This window comes from Kogia breviceps, chromosome 12 (assembly GCF_026419965.1).
Source record: "Kogia breviceps isolate mKogBre1 chromosome 12, mKogBre1 haplotype 1, whole genome shotgun sequence".
Lineage (NCBI taxonomy): Eukaryota > Metazoa > Chordata > Mammalia > Artiodactyla > Physeteridae > Kogia > Kogia breviceps.
In genome coordinates, this window is record NC_081321.1 from 98,564,829 (window position 1) to 98,588,608 (window position 23,780).

At 55.9% G+C, this 23,780-nt stretch overlaps 1 protein-coding gene across 5 annotated transcripts in view; it reads right to left on the minus strand.

Annotated features, from left to right (window-relative positions):
• The window catches only part of PHF21B (PHD finger protein 21B), a 208,763-nt gene that overhangs the window by 86,089 nt on the left and 98,894 nt on the right, over positions 1 to 23,780 (minus strand). For 3 of the 5 annotated variants that reach the window (XM_067010375.1, XM_059080965.2, XM_067010374.1), the window contains exons 1-2: positions 2,943 to 3,255; positions 2,028 to 2,093 (exon numbers count right to left, since the gene is read on the minus strand). The exons of 1 other annotated variant lie outside the window; for it this stretch is intronic. In XM_067010375.1, the coding sequence (XP_066866476.1) occupies positions 2,028 to 2,093; positions 2,943 to 2,996 (120 nt within the window). In that variant the 5' untranslated portion in view covers positions 2,997 to 3,255. Of the gene's footprint in view, positions 1 to 2,027; positions 2,094 to 2,262; positions 2,394 to 2,942; positions 3,256 to 23,780 lie in introns of those variants that run through there. One more of the 5 variants, XM_067010373.1, reaches the window with a different exon arrangement.

Here is a 23,780-nt window from a genome sequence, read left to right on the forward strand (position 1 = left end):
TTTCAAATGTTTCTCTCTGCCTCATCTAAATTCAAGTATGACAGATAATAAATAGCCACTCATTTACTATCATCATAAAAATTTAAACAGCCTTGAAATAGTTGCTACAATACAGAAATGATCAAACCTAAGCTCCGAAAAGCCACTCCAAACAGTAAAACTACTGCCATGTAGAAGCACACATAAAGAGACATTGTTGCGATAAAAGCTGCCGGATTATTGGATTTTCTCTCTCTTTTAAATCTTCTACTCCGAGCATAAGAGTCAACAACTTGCCGTTTTACCCAGTGAAAAAAAGGCTTAGTAACCCTCGGCTATCACACTGTACCAGATTTGGTGGTGGATTTTTTTTTTTTAAAGAAAGTATTTGATTTGATCCCATACAGTGATTAAACATCTTTGTGCTCAGCGGAGAAGGGTCTTCCAACCCCTCCCCCTCCAAAAATGGCATCAAAGCAATCAAAATGGTAATGCCGGGCCTGGGTCCCCTCCCCCCGCGAACTCCCCGACTTCGCCGGGGCCGCGCGCCGGCCCCCCCCCCCATCCGGCGGGAATGGAAGCTTCCACTCCGGAGCGGGGGCGCGGGCGGGCGCGCGCGGCCGGGGAGGGGGACCGCGGCACCGCCAGAAAGGGGTTAATGCATTCGTCCCAACCCTCCCGTCCAGCCGGGCGCCCCCGACCAGGCGCGGACCCGCGGGAACAGCCATCTTTCTTTCCGCAACCCCCGGCCCCCTCCTCTCCCGCACGCCCCCTCCCACCACTTTTCAACTTTAAAGACTCGAAATGAACACCCGGCCTCCGAGTTCTCCCCCGCCAGTCTCGTCCACGTCTCTCCCCGCACCGCCAATCCCTCCGGGGAGGGGGCTTCTGCACGGGCCGCCCCCGCCGGGAGTTGGGGGAGGAAGAGGGGGCCAGCTCAGCGGCCGGTGGGCGGGCGGCGGCGGGGGCCAGCGCGGGCCAAGTTTGATGCTGACGGCGGCGGCCGGCATTCCGAAGGAACCGCGATCGATGGCCCGGGGGCGCGGCGGGGCGGGGGCGGGCCCGCGGGGCGGGCGGAGGGAGCGGAGGGGGCAGCGGGGAGGGCGCCGGCACCCCCGCCCCCGCCAGCCTCGGAGCCCCGAGAGCGCCATTGGCTGCGCGGCTCAAAGTTCTCGGCTCGGGGAAGGGGCGGGAGTGCGTGTGCCGGCAGGGAGCGCAGGGGGAGGGGCGGAGGGGGAGGGGAGCGAGCGGCGGAGAGGGGGTGAGGGGGGGAGGGGGAGGGGGAGGGGGGAGGGGGAAGGGGCGGGGGCGCGCGGCCGGCCGCGCTCCAGCGGCGGCATCTGTTCGTGGTGCTGAAACCCCTACCGCTGAGCTCAGCGCAACTAAGTCACAATGGACAACTTTTCCTCGCCGAGGGGCCGGGAGGGGTCGGCGGCCGTGCCCCCCCATCGCAAGGAGCTTCTTGCGTGTCCCAGTCTACACCTGATGTCCGGAGACCAAAGTTGGGGCAGAACTGGGGGGGTCCTGGGGGCGCCTTTCTTTTGTTCCCCGGGAGCAGGCGTCAGGTTCCAAGAATAAAAGTGATGCTGGAGAAGTGGAGGGGAGGGGGGCCCGGAGGAACGATTCTTTAAATAAGATTTGCAACGGAACCCAGAAATCGCTTCCAAGTAGTTTGGTGTCCAGGCCCGAATTACCGCCCCCTCTCCCCCCCACCCTCACAACAGCGTGAGGCGGGGGACACTGAGCCGGGAGAAATTTCCACATTCCAAAAACATGTCCACCAACTCAAAATGGACGCCGGGCTGCTCGCCGCCTTTTAAGTGCAGCTTCTCTCTTTCGGCCACCGCGAGAGCCGCGCTCTCCCCCCTCGGCCTCCAAGAATCCGGCTCTTTCTTTTCAGAAAAGGGGGGGCGGGTAACTTTGAGGGCTGGAAAGACTCCTTTGGGAGTCTGAGCGCGCGGCGCCGAGGCCGGCACTTTTCAGGGTGCTGCCAAAGTGCCCGGCGACCCCTCGGGCGGGAGGCGGGGGGCAGGCTTCAGCTCGCTTACTTGTTTGTCGCTGAGCGCGGCGATCCGCGGCTGCCTCTCGTGGAGCTGTTTCTTGAGGTCGCCGTTCTGCGGAAACACGGAAGAGCGGCCTCAGGCCGGCCGTCCCGGGGGTCAAGTGCGCCCGGAGCCCCGCGGGCCGCAGCCCCCGGCTCGGGCCGCCAGCCGCGCGCCCCAAGTTTCCCCGGCCGCGTCCCGCACGCGCGGCGGCCGGGCAGTGCCGCACGGGGCCGCTTACCTGTGGCTGCCGCCGCATCTGGGCAGCTCGCGGGGCGGGGCGGGGGCCGTGGCCACCCGGCGGCGCGGCCCGAGCCGTGCAAGTTTGCAGGCCGGGGTACGTGTGCGAGTGAGTGTGAGTGTGTGCCGGGGGAGGGGGGAGGAACAAAGAGCCAAGTAAACACGGCGAGTCCGTGTCGAGCAAAGCTCATAAATATTCAAGTCGCGTCCTAATCTCCCCAACACACACACGCGCACGCCGCAATACCGCTCAGGCTCCGGCCGCCACGCCGCTGCTCGCCCGAGCAACAATCGCCAAAACTACTTTTGCAAACTGTGCAGGATTGCACCGGCGGATGGGGGCCGGCGCACACACTCTCACACGCATCCCGGGCAGGCGCACCAAGGGGTCCCCTCCCGGGACCCCTGTCCTGCAGACCCTGCTCGAGAAAGAGAATACACCAGGCTCGGGTCCCACGGGTCTTCGACCCCCAAACTGTGCAGGATTGTACGAAAGAGGGGGGCAGAGGGAAGCCCAAAGGGGGTTCCGTTCATGTACATACTTCCCCCGCCCCTGGGGCAGGCTCAAGGAGGGGCCCCTCCGAGCCCCTCCAGCCCTGAAGACCCTGCGACGGGGAAGAAGGACGCGGGTCTCCGGTGCCTGGAGCCCCGACCCCAGGCCCGCAGCCCCAGACCGCCTACCTGGTGGCGCGCGAGTTCCACGGCGAGCGCCTCGGGCCGGCTCTGCAGCTCCATCCCGGCAACTTGGGCAGCACTTTGCGCTCACTTTGGCCCCGGCTCCGGGGAAGTTGCGCGGCTCCGCGGGAGCTGGAGCGGACAGGGGCCGACCGGGTCTCCAGAGGGGTGGGGGGGGTGACACGAGCCCCCTCCCCCACGGCCAAAAGGGAGGCGGGTTCTGGTGAGGGGGAAGAAAGGCGGCCGGGCGCCCCGGCGCCGAGCCCGCGGCCGCCCCAACTCCTCAGGCTGCCCGGCAAGTTGCGCCGGGTCCCCAGGCTGCCGGCGCGGCCCGGCGCATGGCCCCCCGGCGCCGGGAGCCTCGCGCAGCCCCGCGCGCGCCCACCCCGCCGCCGCAGCCGCCCGCGAGAGCCGCCAGCCAGCAGGGACTATATTTCCTCCGGCGCGCGCGCCTGGATCTCGCTGGGCCACGGCAAAGTTGTGCCTCGGCACGATGCTAATTCGGCAGTGCCCGGATGGAGCGGGCCGGGGCGGCGGGGGGCGGTGCCGGAGCCCGCCGCCCGCCCCGCCCCCGCCCCGCCCGCGCGTGCGCACTGCCGCCCCGCCGTGGCCCGGCGCCTGGAGCGCAGAACAAAAGTGGCGGTGCGGAGGGGCGCAAACTCCCGAGCCCGCGGCTTGGGGCACTAGCCCCCGGACCGCTCGCGCCGGCCTCTCCTCCTCTTTTCTGCTCCCGCCCCCAGCCAAACCCGAGGAAAACCGGAGGCCCAGCTTGAGGCCGGGGTTGGAGATACTTTCCGGTGGGAGGGGAAATGTCCACTTTTACATTTCTGTTCTCCTGTGGCCTTCGCCGATCCCTCTTTCACCGTGCTCCCTCTTTCTCTGTCTCCGTCCGCCTCCCTCCCCTACTGCCTCCTGTGCACTGGCGCTGCGACTTGGGAGATTAAATTACTCATGTCGCCAGATTCCGCCACCGCCTGATGGCCACCGTGTTATTTAAACAGTATGAAAATTGATCTCTTGACTGTTCCTTTAATGATTTTTTTTACACTCACAATTAAACTCTCAACAGATGTCATTGGACTTTTTAACACTGTTGTTAAAAATCGTAAACGCGCCCGGTCAATGTGACATTAAACACAACTACAGCTGCCGAGATCGCATTTCAAAACTCCCAGCCCCGCAGCCAGGAGGTTATGTCTCCGAGTCGATTAGCATCGTGGAGTTACCATCTTTACCAGTTAACGTCGGACGGAAAGCTTTGTGCCGTAACGGTAGCATCCTGGTATGTTTGAGAGATGCTGGGGAGAAATGGTGCAACCGTATTACTCAAAGTAAACGTTAAACGTTTACACCGATAAATCATTATAGCTTCGTATTCCTCTGCAGCACAAAAAATACCCAGGCACAGGCAATTAACAAATGGCCCCTTTCAACATGTGCCAACATGCCGCCCCTTGCTTCTACTGTCAGCAGAAGTTGTTGGAATTTTTTTCAGGTCGGGACCCCAGTGTTGTTCTGACCTCCTATTCAGGACATTTGCCACAAGTGACTTCTGTGTTTCTTGGGACCCCAAACACCAGGGGCTTCTCCTCCCCACCCCCAGCACCTAGCCTTTGGGAAACACTCAGTGAGGAATCACTGATTACTTTGTGAGCTTTGTTAAAAACTCACAAAACTAACGCGTGTGCTAAGTGCTGTCATCGGTTTCGTCTAGCGCCAGCTGGGGAGAAGCAGGGCTCACCAAACGCAAAACAAAAAGTCTGACTCTGGCTCCTTCTACTCCAGGTTCAGCCCAACTTGGATGGTGTCCCCTCTACTTAGCACTTTAGCTGGCCTGGACGCCAGCCAGGGAAAGTGGACTGCCCGGGGACCAGTGTTCCCAGGGCCAGAGGCAGAGTGCATGCGAGAGGGTTCCTACTGTAATCTCTGTAAATGTCACTGGCTTTTTAGTAAAATTTCATAATCATTTCATTGGCCATGTATGTAATTAAATCAACAGAGAGGATATTCAAGCTGTCCATGACCTACACAGCCTCCGGCAGATGCTGGCTGGGGGATAGCGCTGTTTGTAAGTTTCCGTCCATGATCCTCTACAGGCCTCTCTGTTGTTTTCAGTTACCTAATTCCTGAGCAAGTGACAAAGGCCTAGGGCTGTGTGCTCTCTGACAATGAGGGAACTGGTTATGTGGAGGAAAAAAACAAAAACACGCACAAAAAACCACCTACAAGGAGTCCTGTGCTGCTGCTGCAGACACACTTTTCCCTGAAAGCGCCCTGCACGCCGGGACACCCTCCCTTGGCCCATGCTGTGCCCTCCCCATGCCATCCATCTGGAATGCCCTTTCTCTCAGAACCCTCGTTTTAAAATCCTCTTCATCCCCCAAGAGTCACTTCAAATGCCACCTTTTCTGGGAACTTCTTCTAATTTCTACACATCACTTCTTCACTCCTCCCTCTGAAGACTCACCATAAAGAGCTTACTTAGCAAGGGGGACGTTCTGCCCCAGAGTAAAGGCAACTGCTTCCCCGCTGGAGCCCGGGCCGACTCTGAGTCTGGCCTGTGGGCAGAGCACAGTACATGGGTACTGAAGGAAGGCACAGCGCCCTGCCTGGAGCCACGGAGGTGCTTACCTGACGAGTAAGTAAGTGAGTGAGGGGGTGAATGAAAGAAGGCTAAAAGGAAGGTAGGTTCCAGTTTTGGAAAGGTGAGCTGTTAATCATGGCCATAGACATGAGCCGTGTCTGCAATTCATCTCAGCGTCCACATTTCTCTGACTTGCATTGTGGTCAAGTGGACGGGGGCCTGGACTGGAGCTTGGATATCTGGGTTCGAGACTCGGGTCCACCTCTTGAGCAAGTTACTGAACATCTCCTAGCCTCCATTTCTTCGGCTGTAAAATGGGAATTATCCACCCAACCACAGTTACCCCCAGACCCATCGGCTCCTCCTGGCCCCAGACCTTGGCTGCTTGCTCAGTGGAGAGCCCCAATCACAGTCTCTGCCCACCCCCAGCTTAACTGGCCTCGAAGTGAGGGCCGGAGCACGGCCTCGGCCACGCTCCTGCCACGGGGAGCTGCAGCGGCTCCAGCACCACGTCCAACCCCGTGGACCTTTGGGGCCCCTACTGCTCCCGCCTGTTCTGGCTTCTGAGTGAAGCTCTGCGCCTTGGGGTGGACCGACCAACGGGTTGAAAACCACGACTCAGAAGTCCGGGGGAGCGAGTAACTTCATCAAATGAACTTGGACGAACTAGAAACAGGATTCAGGAAGGAGTCAGCAAATCAACATCGCTCCGTCCCTAGCTGGTTAGAATGCTCTGGGGCCCGGTGGGCCCACCAGGAGGCCTGTTAAGCATCCCACAGAACCCAGCAAACAGCTGTCACTCGTGGGAAGTGGCGGACAGCTCAATAATCCATCCCCGTGATTTTTCTCTCCTCTTTCCCTTACTCTTGCTGCCCTAGGATTGCACCTCAGAAACAGACTTTAAGCTTGATTTGGCCTCTGCTTTGCAAGAACCCCTGACTCAGAAGGGGAATAGCTACAGCTCTCATAATGCAGCGTTCTGGTGAGGGTTAATGAGAGCACGTCTACGAAAGCCCTTAGTGCACTGGAAAGGACCAAACATCTTCGTGAATATTCTCAGACTAAAGAATGAGTCTTCAGTTTCTTCCCCCTGGGAAAGATTCCTAAAAGGCCAAGGTGAATGTTGAAAAAGGACTTCACAAGCGGCTCAGGGAGGCAGGTGCAGATTCCTGGGGCTACCACAGACTCAGCACAGAGGAAGTGAGGGTTTGGGGGGGCTTGAATGTCTGAACAGGCATATGAGTGAGTTCTCAGGGAGGGTACAGATTTGATTTCCATTAGTGTTACTGTTGTGGGTACCGTTTATTGAGAGCCTTCCCTCCACCCTCTCTAGAAGGCATCCTGTATTTCATTTGATCCTATGAAGGTGAGTACAGCTATCCCCACTTTACAGGTGAGAACACTGAGGCTCAAAGTGGTTCAGTAACTTTCCTAAGCTGCAGACGGGGTATCCACACATGTCAGGTGCCTAGGACTGTCCCATTTATACCTATTTATTGTCCTGGGTAATATTTAACAGTGCCCCCTTCTACTCTCAAACGTGTCCCTGCTTGGGTGATGAATTACAGGGTCAGCCAGCTGTAGGGATGGAGACAGGATTCACCCTCCAGTTTTCGTGACTCCAGGGACTGCTGTCTTCCCAATCCCCACTTCATCTTACCCTGGCACAGTTCCCCTTGGTCCAGAGCAGTGGCTGGAGGTCAGGGACGGTGCTGTCTAGAGCCTGGGACGCTGGTGCAGAGGACTCAGGCCTCCCTCGCATCGAGCCATAGAGCCAACAGCAGCATGACAGACTGTCACTCTGCTTCCTGCAAGGTGGGGGCCAGACCCCGTCCGGTCACTTGCCTACCAGCTCAGAGGCTGCGCGGTATCCTACCTGGGAGACATCTGCTGGACACTGGCAGGCTCAGACCTGTACCCCAGCTGCCCCGGTGCATCTCCACTCAACACATCCTAGTCTGAGCTCAGCAGCCCCACAGGGCACTGGCCCCATCGGTTCCTGGAGTCACCCTCTCCTCTCTCCAGCCCCATATCACACACACTGCTGGTCATTGGTTAAGAGGAAGTTGTACTGGATCAGGGTGGGCCCTAAATCCAATGTGACTGGTGTCCTTATAAGTAGGGGAGCGGAGAGAGACACACAGGGAGAAGGCCCTGTGACGACGAGACAGAGGTTGGCATCTGTAAGCCGAGGAACGCCAAGAATTGTCGGAACCACAGGAAGCTGGAGGAGACTTGGGAAGGATTCTCCTCCAGAAGGGAACCAGCCCTGCTGACACCTTGATCTAGGACTTCTGGCCTCCAGACTGTGAACAAAAACATTTCTGTGGTTTTAAGCGCCCCCTCCCCAGTCGGTGGCACCTTGTTACAGTGGCCCCAGGAATCCCCCACACAGTTGAGTTTCAATGAGCAGGCACAGGCTGTACTCCAGGTCCCACAGCCCCGCAGCTCTCTGGCCTCTTGGGCGGTTTCTGGGACCCTCGCTCCTGCGTCTCCTCGTAAGAAGACGGCACGATCTCTAGCAAGCACCCAGCACGGGGCCAGGTACCTTCTGATACACAGTGACCGGAGTTTCTCAGATAGTAATAGTCACCTGAAGCGTGTACCAAACAAACATTCCTGACCTCTCCAGCAGGTCATCTCATTCCTCAATAATCAGACCCCGGTATTTCCACAGCCAGAGGCTCGTCTACTCACCAGAAGTGGAAAGAGAGCAGCGACGAGCCTCCTGTCAGCTCAGGGCGGGGCTTCCTGCCGAATAAGCATCACACTTGGTGGTGGAGGAAACTCAGGACGTTTTGGGCCTCAGAACTCCCTCCGGGGGCTGTGCACGTGGGTGGCGCGCCAGAAACGCGTTGATATCCCTCGTCAACCCCACGCCCCGGCCCTCGGAGAGTCTGCTTGATGCCACCAACGAGTGAGGAAACACAGGCGCAGAGGAGCTACCAGGACCTGCTCACGGTCGCGGGGACACGGCCTGGGGCGCCACGAAAGCCCTGGACGCACGTCCCTCACAGCCCAGTCCCCACCCCTTGGACCCTCGCGGAAGCACTGGAGGGAAGGCTGCCCATTCCCTCCTCCAGGCACCAGACAGGACCCACTCGCCCTGCAGTGTTCAGGGCCGCTGCTCTGAACGCAAATTTAGAGATATATTTTTTCCTAAAAGTGCTGTTTTCCAAAAATTAACACTTACTACAGGGCCCCTGTGGGAGTCTCCTGGGGCTGCCTTAACAAAGCACCGCGCACAGGGAGGCTTAAACAACAGACACACACTCTCTCATAGTCTGGAGACCGGAACCCGAGATCAAGGTGTGCACAGGGCAGGTTCCTTCCGAGGGCTCGCAGGGAGACAGTTCCAGGCCTCTCCCCTGGTTTCTGAAGGTTTTCTGACCATCTTTGGCGCTCCTTCGCTTGTAGACGCATCACCCCGACGTCTGCCTAGGTCTTCGCGTGGCCTCCACCCTGTGCGCCTGTGTCCAAATCCCACCCCCTCCCGCCCCCGCTTTTTTTTTTTTTTTTTTTCCCATTTATTTTGACCACGCCCCGCCGCACGGCACGTGGGATCTTAGTTCCCTGGGATCTGAGATCCCTGGGCGGTGCTTCTCCTCTCTGACCTGTAAGGGCCCTTCCTGCCCCAGCACTCAGGGGAAAGACCTTGTTCAAGGTCAGGGGGGAGATGGACTGGAGCTCCGGCCTCCTGGGTTCCCCTCCTGGATATCAGCCACACATTGGTTGACTACAGTTTGAAATTTTTGTTTCAAATACACTTATTGCAAGAAGTCTCAGAGCTTTTCCCTGCAAAAACCTTCGTTGATCCACAGTCGCATTTCTAAACTATACACCTCTTGATAAGTCAGCTGACAAGGAAGGATGCGTCCTCTGTGTTGTGGATTATAGGGTGACAGCCAACCAGACCAGGTTGTTCCTGCAATCCCGAATCGCTTCACACACACACACACGACTGCTCTGGAGGGGCAGGACGGGGAAGGTGCTGATGGGTTGAGATGGAGGTCCTGAGGGTGCCGGTCTGAGGCTGAGGCTCCCTGGGTATGTAAAGAGGGAGAGATGAGAAAGGAAACCAGCACGGATGGGTTACCCATCACGGTATGTACCCACCCCCCCGGGCCAACTAGACTGTTTCACTACGACGTCATCTAAGTAAATCTCATGCCTCCTGCCCACCCGGGGGGCAGATGTAATTACTCGCTTTTTGTAAAGGACTTTTTAGAAGCCCAGGGAAGCTAATAACTTGTCCCAGGTCTTGGCCAGAGTGGGCTAGAGTCAAGATTCCAACTCAGGGGACTTCCCTGGTGGCACAGTGGTTAAGAATACGCCTGCCAGTACAAGGGACACGGGTCCGGGATCTTCCCTGGCCCAGGAAGATCCCACATGCCGCGGAGCAACTGAGCCCGTGCGCCACAACTACTGAGCCCGCGCGCCTAAAGCCCGTGCTCCGCAACAAGAGAAGCCACGGCAACGAGAAGCCCGCGCACCACAACGAAGAGTAGCCCCCGCTCGCCGCAACTAGAGAAAGCCTGCGAGCAGAAACAAAGACCCAATGCAGCCAAAAATAAATAAATAAATAAAAATAAATCTATTTAAAAAAAAAAAAAAGATTCCAGCTCAGGGCTGTCTGATTCCAAACCCAGGGCATTTCCACCACCTCTGGCCACCTGCCCGTCTAGTTGGGTCTCCTTCCTGGTGTTATTACAGGTTCAGAATCAAAAGTTTTGCACAGGTGGGGTGGCTGTTTTCCTATTCCCCATGCATTTTCTTACCTATGCTGCAAACAACAGTATGATTTTCAGAGGCAGAATTTAAAACCCAGAGAAACCACATTATTGAGGTATGACTGGAATACAAAAAGCTGTAGATATTTCCTGTGTACAACTTGATGAGTTTTGGAGATAAGGATACACCCATGAGACCATCGCCACAATCGAGACCATGAACTTATGCATCCAGAAGTTTCCCTCCGCCTCCTTTATTAAAAACTTGTTTTTCATTTACTTTTTTCTTTTGTGGTAAGGGCACATGACACCAGATCTACCCTGTTGGCAGAATTTTAAGTATTCCATTGCCAATGTTAGGTGCTAGGTTCTACAGCAGACCTCTAATCTGTTCCTCTGCCTCAGCCCCAGTGGACACCTCTGTTCCCCCAAAACGGATGTCGGCTGGGCTGAGGTAGAGAATTAGAACCAGGAAGGTGGCGGCTGGGCGGGGGAGGAGACTAGAATTAGCGCTTGCAGAGGACGGTCAAGTGCCAGCACTGACTAGGTATTGTTACGTATGTTATTTGATTGTCTCTTCGTAATAGCCCTGGGAAATAGTAACATGATGCCCCATTTACAGATGGGAAAACTGAGGTGCAGTGATGTGAACTAACCCAGCTGTGTGTTGGGAGCCCTATATTTGAACCCGGGTCTGCCAGACCCTCAAATGCCAGCTGTCAGTAATTCAAGAGGAGGCAGCCCCAAAGGAAGACGCTCCGGACCCCCGCCGGAGGAGCAGGGGTAATAGGAGAGACTGGCGCTGTATGCAAGGTGCGGCCGCCATGCCCACAGCCTCAGGGGGGCATCCCTGCACCACCTCCCAGCACAAACTTCTCTGGGGAGGACAGTGTGGGAAGGTGGTACCTGGCCATCTTGGGAGCCAGAAACTGGTTTCAAGGCCCGGTTCCCCTGGTAAAAGAGGCTGATGTGCCTCAGGTGAGAAAGTGCCCAGAGAAGGATAGGTGCTTCCCGGGTGCACCCCCTGACGGCCTGGAGCCCCACGGTGGGTACTGCAAAGGCAAGTTCAGTCCCCACGGGAGCCGAGCCTCGGTCCCACCTGACGCTGCCTCTGTCCCAAAGCTCCAATGATTAGAGCTCCATCCTAATTAGTACTTTCACACCCACATCATCAGAGGCTCTAAGTCAGCCGTGCACTTCTTGTTCAAGAATGTGCCAGTGTGTTGCACGTACACGGAGGATATGCCCCTTACAAGGAGGAAGGGAACAGGCAGGCGGGGAGGGGAAGGGGGAAAGGCCCTTGGTCTCTCTCAGCTTTGCACGTGCGAGACCGAACGAACCCGAGAGTGGAATTGGTTCTCTGGTGTTCTCTCTCGTTTGGTGATGGTGTTACTTCCAGACTTCTGACCTGGAACCTTTCTGCAGAGCAAGAGCGGAAGTCCCGTTTTACTTGTCTGACCCCCAAGCCTGGTTCTTCTCTCCGTGGACTAAGCCAAAGTGCTTCCAGGGGAGTGATTATCGGGGAACAGAGGGAGAAAGAACTGGCTTTTGGTCCACGTGACAGGTGTCGTGCTGGAGGCTACGGGGACACTGGGACCTTCAAGGGGCTCCGGACAACACCGTCAACCCACCGCCTCAGAAGAGGGCCCAGAACAGATGCCGGCAAGAGGTATAAACAGCGTGGGGGGCACCGAGAAGGCAGTCCCCGTCTCCACTGGCGAGCTTCACACTCTATCATCTCACTAAGCCCTCACGACACCCCGGGGTGACTGCCGTCACCTCCACTCTGCGTGGGGAAACTGAGGCTCTAGGCGGTTAGTTTACTTGCAAGTCACCTAGTTCGTGGATGTCAGTGACGTTTGAGATCCTGGAGGCTTGGGCTTGAGTCCGAGCTCCGTTGCTTTCAAAGTACCGCTGTGGGGCAGGGCATTGCAGGGCGAGGGGCCCAGTGAGCCCTGGCGTGGAGGAATAAATGCACAGGTGGGTGTGGACACAGCTACGCCGGGACAGGAAGGAGGTGGTGGCTTAGCTTGGATTTCAGCCAGAAGCTGACCCTGAACTAGGATTCAAGTGAAGGAGTTTGGCTGGGAGGTGATCGCCGGGGGTGATCCCAGGAAGCACCTGTGGGGTCTAAGAAGGAAGCCCAAGCAAGGTGACTTAAGGAGCGGGTTACTGCAATGGGACCTAGGGTTCCCGATGTGTCCTGCTCAGGGGAGAGAGCTGAGCTACTTCTCTCTGTCGATTCTGAACCCGTAGGCCACGCACGCCCACTCGGGAGACTGGAGCGTCCCAGGAGATCACAGAAGCCTCAGGGGGCACGGGAGGGACCCGGCAGGCAGGGCGGCAGCTGCCCTAGCCCGAGAGGCTAGGAGATATGCCAGGAACAGAGGCAGAGGCCAGACGCTTCCCAAAGCAGTTGGGATGGTCAGCAGGCGAGGGGAGCCACTGACACGTGAAGCGCCCTGACAGCGTCACTGTGCAGATTCCAGATGTCGGGGGGTGTGGGTCAGGGCGACAGGTTAGGACGCAGCCCTGGGAGGACGGGCCAGATCTGGCCCTGCCCAGGTGGAGAGGCGGGTGGGTTGAGGGGGTGAGGGGGCGCTGAGAGCTGAGGCCAACCTCAGGCGAGACCGCGGGGACAGAAAGGACTCCCCAGCACTTCTGCGTGTCTGACCTGTGAGCCCAAGTGGACAGTGATCTCGCCCCAAACAAACCGGCTTGATGGGCCGAGAAGCAGGTCGGGGAGGGGCTGAGGCCGAGGGAGACTCTGATGGTTAGGGTATCTGGGCGGGATCCCAAGCAGGGCCTGCAAGTTTGGTCTGAGCACCGAGAGAAGAGCTCAGTCACTCTCTGTGGTCCCTGATGTGCTGCCCCGAATCTGCCCAGACTTTAGCCTCTTGGGGGCTGGTGACGGGGCCCCATGGTGTCACTCTGGGACCCCGCGCTTGTCTTTTCTGCTGGCTGAGGCTGGGGGGGCGGTCTGAAGCTTGGCTGTCCCCCGCTGGCTGAATGACGTAAGCTGTCTGCTCTGAGCGTCCACCCCTCCGTATAAAATGGGGACCATGCCCTGGCAGACAGTTACAGAGCGTGCACTGTGTGCCGGGGGGACGTTAAGTAAGCGAATGGAATGCCTCCTCCCGGGCAACACTGCTACGTGAGCTGTGCAGTGGGTGCTGGGATGGACGAGTGCCCGGGGTGCAGTGGGCAGGAGACAAGGTGGCCCCCACCCCTCAACTGCCAGTACTGGGTTCAGCTGGACCCCCGAAGCGCACACGGCACCCCTGCGAAGCAGCCACCTGGAAGAGGCCCCGGCGTCAGAGGCCAAGAGCACAGGCCTGGAAGGTTTGGGCCGGGGACCTGCCGGCCGTCAGCGGTCCCTCGGCCACCACGGGGTGGAGGGGTTCCAGCCCCCGACCCTGGAGGCTGGGACGGGGGCCCAGGGTGGAGCGAAGCAGTGGGACCCCTGGGGTAGGAATGGTGAAGGTGACACAGGCTGACGTTGGGGGCGGGGAGGGGAGCGAGAGAGAGGAGGGCGTCCAGGGCAGCCTCAGGATTCTGGCCTGGGGGACGGGACAGCGGAGCAGGTTTGGGTGAGCGGGGAAGAGGAGGCTGGGGAGATGACAAGCTTGGCGTGTTATGGTCCCGCCCTCCCCCAAGCTTGTTTGGGGGACGTTTTGTGGACCACGAACGGCCAGGTCCTGGTGCAGGGGCAGGCAGAGGGGAGCAAGGCTTGTGGTCAGTCCCCTTGTCCCCTCTCTCCTTCACATTGTTCCTGTATGGGGTCGGATATGTCCCCGAAGAACTCACAACCTCCCCAGAACCTCAGAAGGTGACCTGATTTGGAAACGGGGTCTTTGCAGATGTGATCAAGTTTAAGATGAGGTCGTCCTGGGGTAGGGTGGGCCCTTTGTCCAGTATGACTGGAGTCCTTACAAGAGGAGGAGAGACGCGGAGACAGACACAGAGGAGAACGCCACGTGACATCGGACCTAGGACTGCCTGCAACACAGGAGCCAACGGAGAGGTATGGAGCAGATTCCTTCCAAGGGCCTTCAGACAGAGCATGGCCCTGCCAATGCCTTGATCTCAAACCTCTGGCCCCCAGAACCTTCAGAGTGTACATTTCTGCTGTTTAATGCTGCCCGCCGGAGGACTTCCCTGGTGGTCCAGTGGTTAAGACTCTACGCTTCCAATGCAGGGGCGTGGGTTTGCTCCCTGGTCAGGGAAAGGAGATCCCACATGCTGCACAGCTCGGTCAAAAAATAAAATAAAATAAAGCTGCCCACTGTGGGACTCTGTTATGGCCACCCCAGGACACCAATACGCTCCCCGTCTTTCCTTCCTCAACCAAGGCTCACCCCTCACCCGACCTGAGAATTCCTCCTCCTTCCCGGAGCCACCCTGATCAAAGTCCTAAACCTCCTTGGCTGGAGGGTTGGGGCTGGACCTGATTCTCCTAATTAGTATCACCCCGGCCTGGCTTCCTCAGGAGGTCCTTCGCAGACTCTCCAGAGGGCTGGGTTTAATATTCTGCCTCTGGTTGTGTTGAGGGGGGAAAACCAGCTTCAACCTTGATATTCTACTGTCCTCAAATCCCGCTACCTCTTCCTTCGGTGGCTGCTGTTTGCAGGCATAGGAAGTGAGTTCAATTATTCATTCACATATTCAGCACATATTTTTTCCGTAGTTCATCAAAAACTTTCAAGGACTTTCGAAAAAATCTCTTTTATTCTCTACCCATTCAGTTAGCTGAATGCCAAAGCAGCAGAAGAGAAGAGAGCCTTGCTTCCTGTCTCCCCCACCCTGTCTCCCTGCTTCTCAGCTAGCATGCAGATTCCAAATCGGAGAGCCCTCGTTAGCACCATGCGCCAGGTACCTGACGGGCTTTGAAAGTTATCGTAAGAACAAGCTGCTTATTGAGTGAAGTGCGTGTTAAATGCCAGACATCCGTGCTAAGGGCTTTCCATGTTGTCTCATTTTAACCCTTCACAATGACCCTCTGAGGCAGGTGTCATCAACCCCATTATATAGATGAGGAAACTGAGGCCAACTTATCTAATGACTCAGCTAAGGAAGCACAGCCGGTAAGTAATTGTTTCTGACCGAAACTAGCCCAGGTTCAAGCTCGGTGTCCTGACCCCCACGTCGCAGCTCTGCTGGGCTTACAAAAGATGCCCAACATTGACCTATGTGGGAATAGAATCTACAAGAGAGTGGATATGTGTATATGTACACGCGATTCACGCTGCTATACACCTGAAACCAACACGACCTTGCAGATCAGCTCTACTCCAATAAAAATGAATTAAAACAATAGATCCTGTTCCCCACAAAAGATGCCCAACGAACACTGGCCAGAGGGCTGGCCGCTGTGGCCTGTGAACGCTGCTGGCTGGGGGGCAGGGGTACAAGCTTCTAGTCCTAGCCTTGTCACTTCCTGGGGAGGACACAGGTAAAAATCTCTCAACTGCCACGTGGCAGTCACTAGCGAGAATAGTAGTTAAGGAATTATGAGTTATTAATAACATTTATAATGATGAGATGAGGATCGTTATTATAACGATGAGAGGGGCCATGAACTCGTGTCAATGGCAATAATTACTAAGTTATTGGGGAACGCGAAGATGGTTCAAGGTTTGTAAATCAGGGAGGAACGAGAAAGCTCAGTATGTGAGGAAATATGTGAGTTTGGAAGTTCTGAAGATTTGCCTGACAGTGGCCAGAGAAGAAGTTCGAAACAGTTGCTTACCCAAGGCTGCTCTCCCGGGAGAGCTGATGATGTGTTGGATCTCCTAAAGATGCAAAACAAACAAACAAGCAAACAAACCCAAGACACCCTGGACCCCGGGATCATTCTAAGGCTTCAGGCTAAGATGGCAGCTGTTTAGATACCAAGCGTGCAGCACAGTTAAACCCAGGGGCAGACGGGGAGAGTAGGGGAGGGGAGACACAGTGTCCCACGGGGTGGGTGCTTACAAAAGTGATGGCGATTGTCATTTCTGGTAGGAGTGTCACTGTAAATGAACACCCCCCGCCCCCCGCCCCGGGGTCTCTCCTGCTGTGCTGGCCCTGCACTCCTGCTTGTGGGATGAGAGGCTTCCCAGAGCGATGAATTTCCCTCTTCCCTCCTGTGGGGCCCCCGGGGTCAGGTTTACTCTCCCGCCTGTGCCACTGTCATCTGGGTGCGCGTCTGTCTGTCTGACCCCAGGAAGCTCCTAACCCACGCGCCCCACAGAGTTCAGCCCAGGTCCCAGCATGCGGCCCACCAAGGGTCAAGAGGGGGAGGAGGAGTCCTAAGCAGGGGCGCGTTTGCAGCGCTGAGCGGAACTGGTACCCGGCATTTATAAATAGTCTGAGGGGTAAAAATATATCCGAGAAGATCATGAGGCTGATAGAAGGTACACAGTTTATTCTCCCTTGTCCGGATGACCAAGGGGGGTTGACCTGAACTATGTCACTCGGCCACCTGGAAGCATGAGCCAAAGTACGCTGCAGCAAGCGGCCCCAGACCCCAGCCCCGCCCACACGTGCTCTGGACTTTTCTCTGCCCTGTGGGTCTTCCAGGGGTGGTTTGTCAACTAGTCTGGGGGTGTGAGCTAAGCAGGCATCCTCGGGGTACAGTCGGTGCTCAATGAGTGTCGGTCCAGGGTTGACTGTGCAGAGCCCTATTAGGAGAAGCAGAGTGGAGGTGGCCGGGAACCAACCTCGGGTGCTGTGTCACCCGCCCTCTCTCACCTGTACCTCTCTCCCAGTCCCCGACCCTGATGGAGCTCCCCATTTTCAAGCCAGAGAAAACCATCCACGGTGTCCTGAGCAGCAGAGACTCCTCTCCGGCCCCCTGTCCCTTGAGTAGACACACACACACACACACACACACACACACACACACACACACACACACCCCTGACCGGCCCCCTGTCCCTTGAGTAGACACACACACACACACACACACACACCCCTGACTCTAGGCCAAATTGAGTGGAGAAAGACCCTGACCGATTAATCCAATTAAATCCTCAAAGTTGGAAGAGACCTCACCTTGCCCATTCTCTCACCTTATAGATGAAGAAAGGATGGTCTGGAGAACTTTGATTACCTCTCAAGTCAGTAGCTGGAGGATGATTTTTGCCCAGGCCCCACTCCTTTTTTTCCTTTTTTGGCCTTGCCGGGAGGCTTGTGGGATCTTAGTCCCCGACCAGGGATCGAACTCAGTCAGCCCCTTGGCAGTGAAAGCACGGAGTCCTAACCACTGGACCACCAGGGAATTCCCGAGCCCGAGAGAGCAACTCTACAAGGCACATGTGCCACCATGTGCTCCCGAGGCAGACATGAGCAATCGGTCATAGCTCTCTTCTTGGCGGAGCTTGAACTGGGTCTGCAAATCCTTCTCAACACAGCTTTCCAGGCAGCCACCGCTACCTGGTAACTCGCTGGTCCTACTCGCCTTCCCGGCTGTCCCCAGCAGCACATACTGTCCCCTGGGAGCTGTGTCAGCAACACCAGCCACAGCAAGAGAGCCTGTGGGTCTCTGCACGACAGCAGGGGCTACGGGGGGATCCTGCCCGGTGGGCCCTCTACCAGTGGGAAGAAGGCCAGTTCTGAGACCCCACCACCTCTCTTGGAGGGCTTCCCCCAGAGCAGCAGCTTCCGTACTATTTCGGCCTTGACCCACAGTAAGAGAGAAACTTTACATAGAAACCCAGGACCCACAGACGTGTATGTACATATGTGCAACTGAATCAGAGTTTCATGGACAAAACAGCTATGCAGTTTGATAGTTTCAGTTCTATTTTTCACAGTATTCTCAACTACTAAGTTGACTTCATGTCCCACACGTGCGATGTGAAAAACCACAGCTCTGAACGACCTCTCACATATTTAGTGTCTCCACGTTCCTGGGACTTGGATTTCTCTTCCCATCAAACTCCTCCATTTCCGCACAGCTCTACCTCCAGTGTTAGGACAGTGGATAGTAAAGAATTAACCAAACAAGCCAGTGAATAGCTGGCTGCTATGTTACCTCTGTCCCTACAAAATGAGTAAAACTGTGAGAGTATTAATCTTAGACAAGCCTGTAGCATCAGTTTGCCCAGTGATTCTCACCCACTCCCTGTAAGATATCAGTTCACTAGACCCAGGGCAGGGTCAGGCCATTTAGAGTTTGAAAATATCCCAGGTAAGTTGACTTCCTTATTTGGTAAGTTGACTCTTACCCTTAACTTCTAATTGAGAATCATCCAGCCCATCCCATTGAGCTTCTTAATTTTAAAAAATGGGGAAATGGAAGCACAGGGGGACAGTTCCCAGGGACGCAGAGGCCAATCTAGGACTGCTCAAAATCACAGTGTCAGAGACTCAAGGCTCTTGGGGGCTGTGCCCCCCATTTGACAGCTGGGAGACTGATCACCTGATACCATGCAGTCAATAGGAGGAGATTTGGACATAGTACCCATAGTGGGTTGAGCGGTGGCCTCAAAAAAAAAGGTATCCACATCTCGACTCCTGGAACCTGTGACTGTGATCTTATTTGGGAAAAAGGGTCTTTGCAGATGCAACTAACTTACAGGTCCCAAGATGAGACCGTCCTGGGTTACCCCATGACAAGTGTCGTTGTTAAGAGTCACCCAGAAGGAACAGGGCAGGAGGCCACGTGAAGACAGAGGCAGAAGTTGGCATGGTGGAGCCAAAAGGCAAGGAACTCCGGGGGCCACAGGAGCTGGGAGAAGCAAGAAGCGTCCTTCTTTAGAGCCTCCGGAGGGAGTGTGCACCCCTGCAGACACTCTGATTTCAGACCCGTGGCCTCCAGAACTGGGACAGAGTACATTTCTCTTGTCTTAAGCCACCAAGTTTGTCAAAGGCAGTCCTGGGAAACTAGTGCATCCCTAGAGCAAGAATTCAGGTGTTTCAACGGAATTCGAGCGCCAAGATGGGAACCCCGTTTATCGATGAGACCAACTGGACCAGGCAGATACAACCATTACCCCAAAGGTACACACAGGTTGAAACCCTTGCCCAGGGCCAACAGGAAGGGCCCACTCCCTCGCCGCCTCCTCTCCAAGACAGGCCGGTGGGGGGGGCAGGTCTTTTTCAGGGGGTGGGGTTTATGATACTCGGTTCCCGCCTTGTGGGCAAAGACTGCTACACTTGACAGAGCCGAACCCTGAGATCTGAGCTCAGAACCTGGGGAGTAGTCCCCAAGTACAAGGTGGAAATTTTAACAGGAGTTTGTTTGTTATTGAAGGGTTTGTTTTTCCCTAACTCCGGGTGAACAGGAGTGGATACAGTTGGCACTATATTTAGGAGGGAGGGAAGGAATTTAGCTTATTAAAAGAAATGAGGAAAAAAAAAAAAAAAAAAAAAAAAAAAGAAATGAGGGCAGAGAGATTTGGTAGTTCTTACGTTATTTAAAGCCTTTCTTCTGCTCAACATTCTCCGTATGATATTGGACGTGTGACAACACGTATCCAAGAGAAGAACCACAACGTAGAATTCATTACACAAATCCAAGTCAAACAGCCAGTGTGGACGAGTTTATAAATGAAATGACGTGTCAGGACTTCCCTGGGGGTCCAGTGGCTAAGACTTCGCCTTCCAGTGCATGGGGGGCAGGATCGATCTCTGGTCAGGGAGCTAGGATCCCACATTTCTCGCGGCCAAAGGACCGAAACATAAAGCAGAAGCAATACTGTAACAAATCCAATACAGACTTTAAAAATGTTCCACATCAAAAAAAAATCTAAAAAAAAAAGTGAAATGACGTGTTGATAGGCTACCAAGTAGAGGCACATAAGGAAGTCCTAGAGAAACCTGGGGCGAGAACCACAAAGGGCTTCCAGGGCTGAAGGGCGTAAGGCGGAACCAGAACTTCCAGGCGTTCTCAGTCACGACAGACGGACAGAACTTCCAGGCGTTCTCAGTCACGACAGACGGACAGAACTTCCAGGCGTTCTCAGTCACGACAGACGGACAGAACTTCCAGGCGTTCTCAGTCACGACAGACGGACAGAACTTCCAGGCGTTCTCAGTCACGACAGACGGACAGAACTTCCAGGCGTTCTCAGTCACGACAGACGGACAGAACTTCCAGGCGTTCTCAGTCACGACAGATGGACAGAACTTCCAGGCGTTCTCAGTCACGACAGGCGGACAGATGGATGGGGCAGGGGAGCCCGGACCAAGGCGAGCGAGTCTGGCGCCATCCTACCCTTGGCGGCACTTTCGTGCTTTAAGAGGTACTTCAACATCCTTCTCCTTTCCTTCACAAAAAGTCCCGTGAGCAGCCAGAGGAAGTATCATTTCTCTTTTACGGGAAAGACCCCACCAAGATTCAAGTTAAGTGTGATTTCCCTGAAGTCTGATTCTAAATGGATGATGTGGGAGGTGGGGCTTGGAGGACGCGTGAATTCCAGCCCAGAGAGTGGCCGGGAGCAGCAAACCCCCACTCACTGCAACTCCACGTCTTGTTGTCTAGACTTTGAAACTTGAATCTCACCAAAGCAGATTCCCCAGAGGTGCCCCGTCCCACGGGAGACCGTGCTCCCTTCCTGTCTCAGGTGTTTGCCTGCTGAGGCAGGTACAGCCAAGGCACGCGGTGCTTCAGACCGTCCAGAGCTGTGATATTTGGTCCCATCTCACGCTGACCGTGGGACTCAGCCTTCCCACCTGGAAATAGAAGGTGACAGGAGGACCCGAAGGCCTGAAGAGGTTCCCAGCTCCGGATCTGCCCCAGGAACCCTGGTTCTACATGGAGAAGATGCAGACGGCCCCACGTTCAAACACTTTCCGTGTAAAGGGGTGGACGCTACACCTCACTAGGACCTTGAAGGCGGTGTCTCTCACTGCCCCTCTCCAGGGACATCAGCTTCTCTTTTTCCCCCCATTGTAGTGATTATATTAGTTTTGTTTTATTAAGGGCCACCTTGACTCCTTTTTACCAGTTGGCAAGTTACAACTCCAAATACATGTGTGAAAGGAGGAAAGGGAGGGAGCAGGGCAGGTGGAGAGAGGTGTGGCGGGGGGAGGGAGAGAGGGGGGAGGGAGAGAGGGGGGAGGGAGAGAGGGGGGAGGGAGAGAGGGGGGAGGGAGAGAGGGGGGAGGGAGAAAGGGGAAGGAGAAGGGGGGAGAGAGAAAGCGGGGAGAGAGAAAGGGGGAGAGGGAGAAGGGAGGGAGGGAGGGCGCACAAAGGCAGCAGCATCCTCTGAGCAGCCCCGAGACGCTGTCAGAAAGCCTCCGTGTTCATGGCAAGTGTCATCTTTGCAGACATCAACCAAGGCAGCTGTTAAATGAGCACCAACTGTCTGCCAGGAGCTGGGCTGGGACCTCTGTATTCATGACTCCTCCCTACAACCACCCTGCCAGCTCAGAGCTCTTTTATTTTTAAATATTCATTGTTTGTTGTATTTGAATTTTCTTTTCTTTTCTTTTTTATACAGCAGGTTCTTATTAGTCATCTATTTTATACACATCAGTGTATACATGTCAATCCCAATCTCCCAGTTCATCACACCACCACCCCCACTGCCGCCACTTTCCCCCCTTGGTGTCCATACTTATGTTCTCTACATCTGTGTCTCTATTTCTGCCCTGCAAACCGGTTCATCTGTACCATTTTTCTAGGCACCATATATATGCGTTAATATACGATATTTGTTTTTCTCTTTCTGACTTATGCCCATCGGCAGACAAATGGATGAAAAAGATGTGGTACATATATACAGTGGAATATTACTCAGCCATAAAAAGGAACGAAAGTGGGTCATTTGCAGAGATGTGGATGGACCTAGAGACTGTCATACAGAGTGAAGTAAGTCAGAAAGAGAATATTCATTTAAAAAAAAATGTTTATTTAGGCTGCACCAGGTCTTAATTGCAGGACATGGGATCTTCCCTGCGGCACGTTTAGTTACGGAATGCGTGTGGGATCTGGTTCCCCAACCGGGGATCGAACCCGGGCCCCGTGCATTGGGAGTGCGGAGTCTTACCGACCGGACCCACCAGGGAAGTCCCCAGCTCAGAGTTCTTATCCTCACCTTATAGGGGATGAAACTGAGGCTCAAAAACTGTCATTGTCCAAGGTCACAGAGCCACGAGAGATGGAGTGAGGACGGCAGCCCGGAGCTATAGGGACATCACTGCCTTCAGACGCTGAGCTGTGCGGAGGACAAGGACCTGGGGCGGTGATGTGCCCGGTGGGTCATGTGGACCCACACGTAGGCCCACACTTGGGATCAGGCGAGCTGGACTGGTCTCTGGACTTGGGGGGTGCTTGGGGGCACCTCTGAAGGGGAGGATAATTCCTGCCCCCTCCCACCCACAGACTACAGTGCGGGTTGCAATGAAAACTGCTTTGGGAACCAAGAAGTCCTGAGGCGGCCGTGACCTTATTTTCGCTAGAAACTCTCAATATTCTGTGAGGTGGGGAGTCTGGAATGAGTTCCTTGTGTCCCACCGTCCAAGGGCACCGAGACCCCGGGATGCTGGCACGTCCTCGAAGTGAGCTGACAGTGGACCTGGGCCGGGGTCTGGCCTCCCCTGAGCCCACACCCCGTCCTCCCCTTGGACTCCCACACCAGCCTTCCCCGATGAAGTGGGGGGCCTGGGCAAGCTGCCTAAACTTCCAGCCCCGATGTCCACTGTGCAAAACGAAATCAGTGGGCAGGGGGCCTGCTGCATAAGAGGGACTCATCAGAATGTTAGCTCTGTGTCCCTTTGGGGGAGGGAGGGGCTGCTGAACCCCGTGGCAGTCGAAGGTCTGGAGCAGACACTGAATTCACTTCCTGACGCCCGCTAAGGGGTGAAGGAGAGCAGGGGGCTGGAGCCAGGCCGGCCCAGGGCCCTGTGTCCGCAGCGTCTGTAAGGACTTATCCTACCCACCCCTGGTGGGGTCTCGCCTGGGGGCCCAAGTCTCCCACCTGCCCAGGAAGGCGCAGACACGGGAACAGGAGCATATTTGCAGGAGCTCTTTCTGTTCAGCCCACGGAAGGAAAGTTAGTTCTGTCCACATTCTGCAAATTGCCGCAAAGGAAACCAGACCACTGGCGCCACACCCCGTCCCAGCACGAAGAACACTCCTCAGCAGGTGCACGCTGACCCCTGTTCCAGGCCCTCTAGTTCCAGGCCTTGATCTCGGGTGATATTTAGATGCTGTTTTCCTCGGCGACCACAGACGCGTGTCACACCGATAACGCGCCTGGCGGCTCATCCTGGGTCTGCTTGACCTGGTGCGCTTTGAAAGCAGAAGAGAACACTCCAGTCTGCCAGCAGCACCCATTTCCCTTGGGAACAAACGTTTGCATCCGGCCCTTTCTGTCCTCTCTTGTTTGGCTGCCTCTGACAGAGGAAGCGGCCTGTCCCCGCATTCTGTCCGGGTGGCCCAGGGCACTAGCCGGCCCCTGGGGGAGGCCTGGGCGGCTTTGGTCTGGAACTTGCACGGAGGACCGCCCAGCCACCTCGTTTAGTCTGACCCCCATGTGACCCCGTGAGGGTTCGGAGCCGGAGGGGCCTCCGAGCCTTGCGGTCCAGGTGAGAACG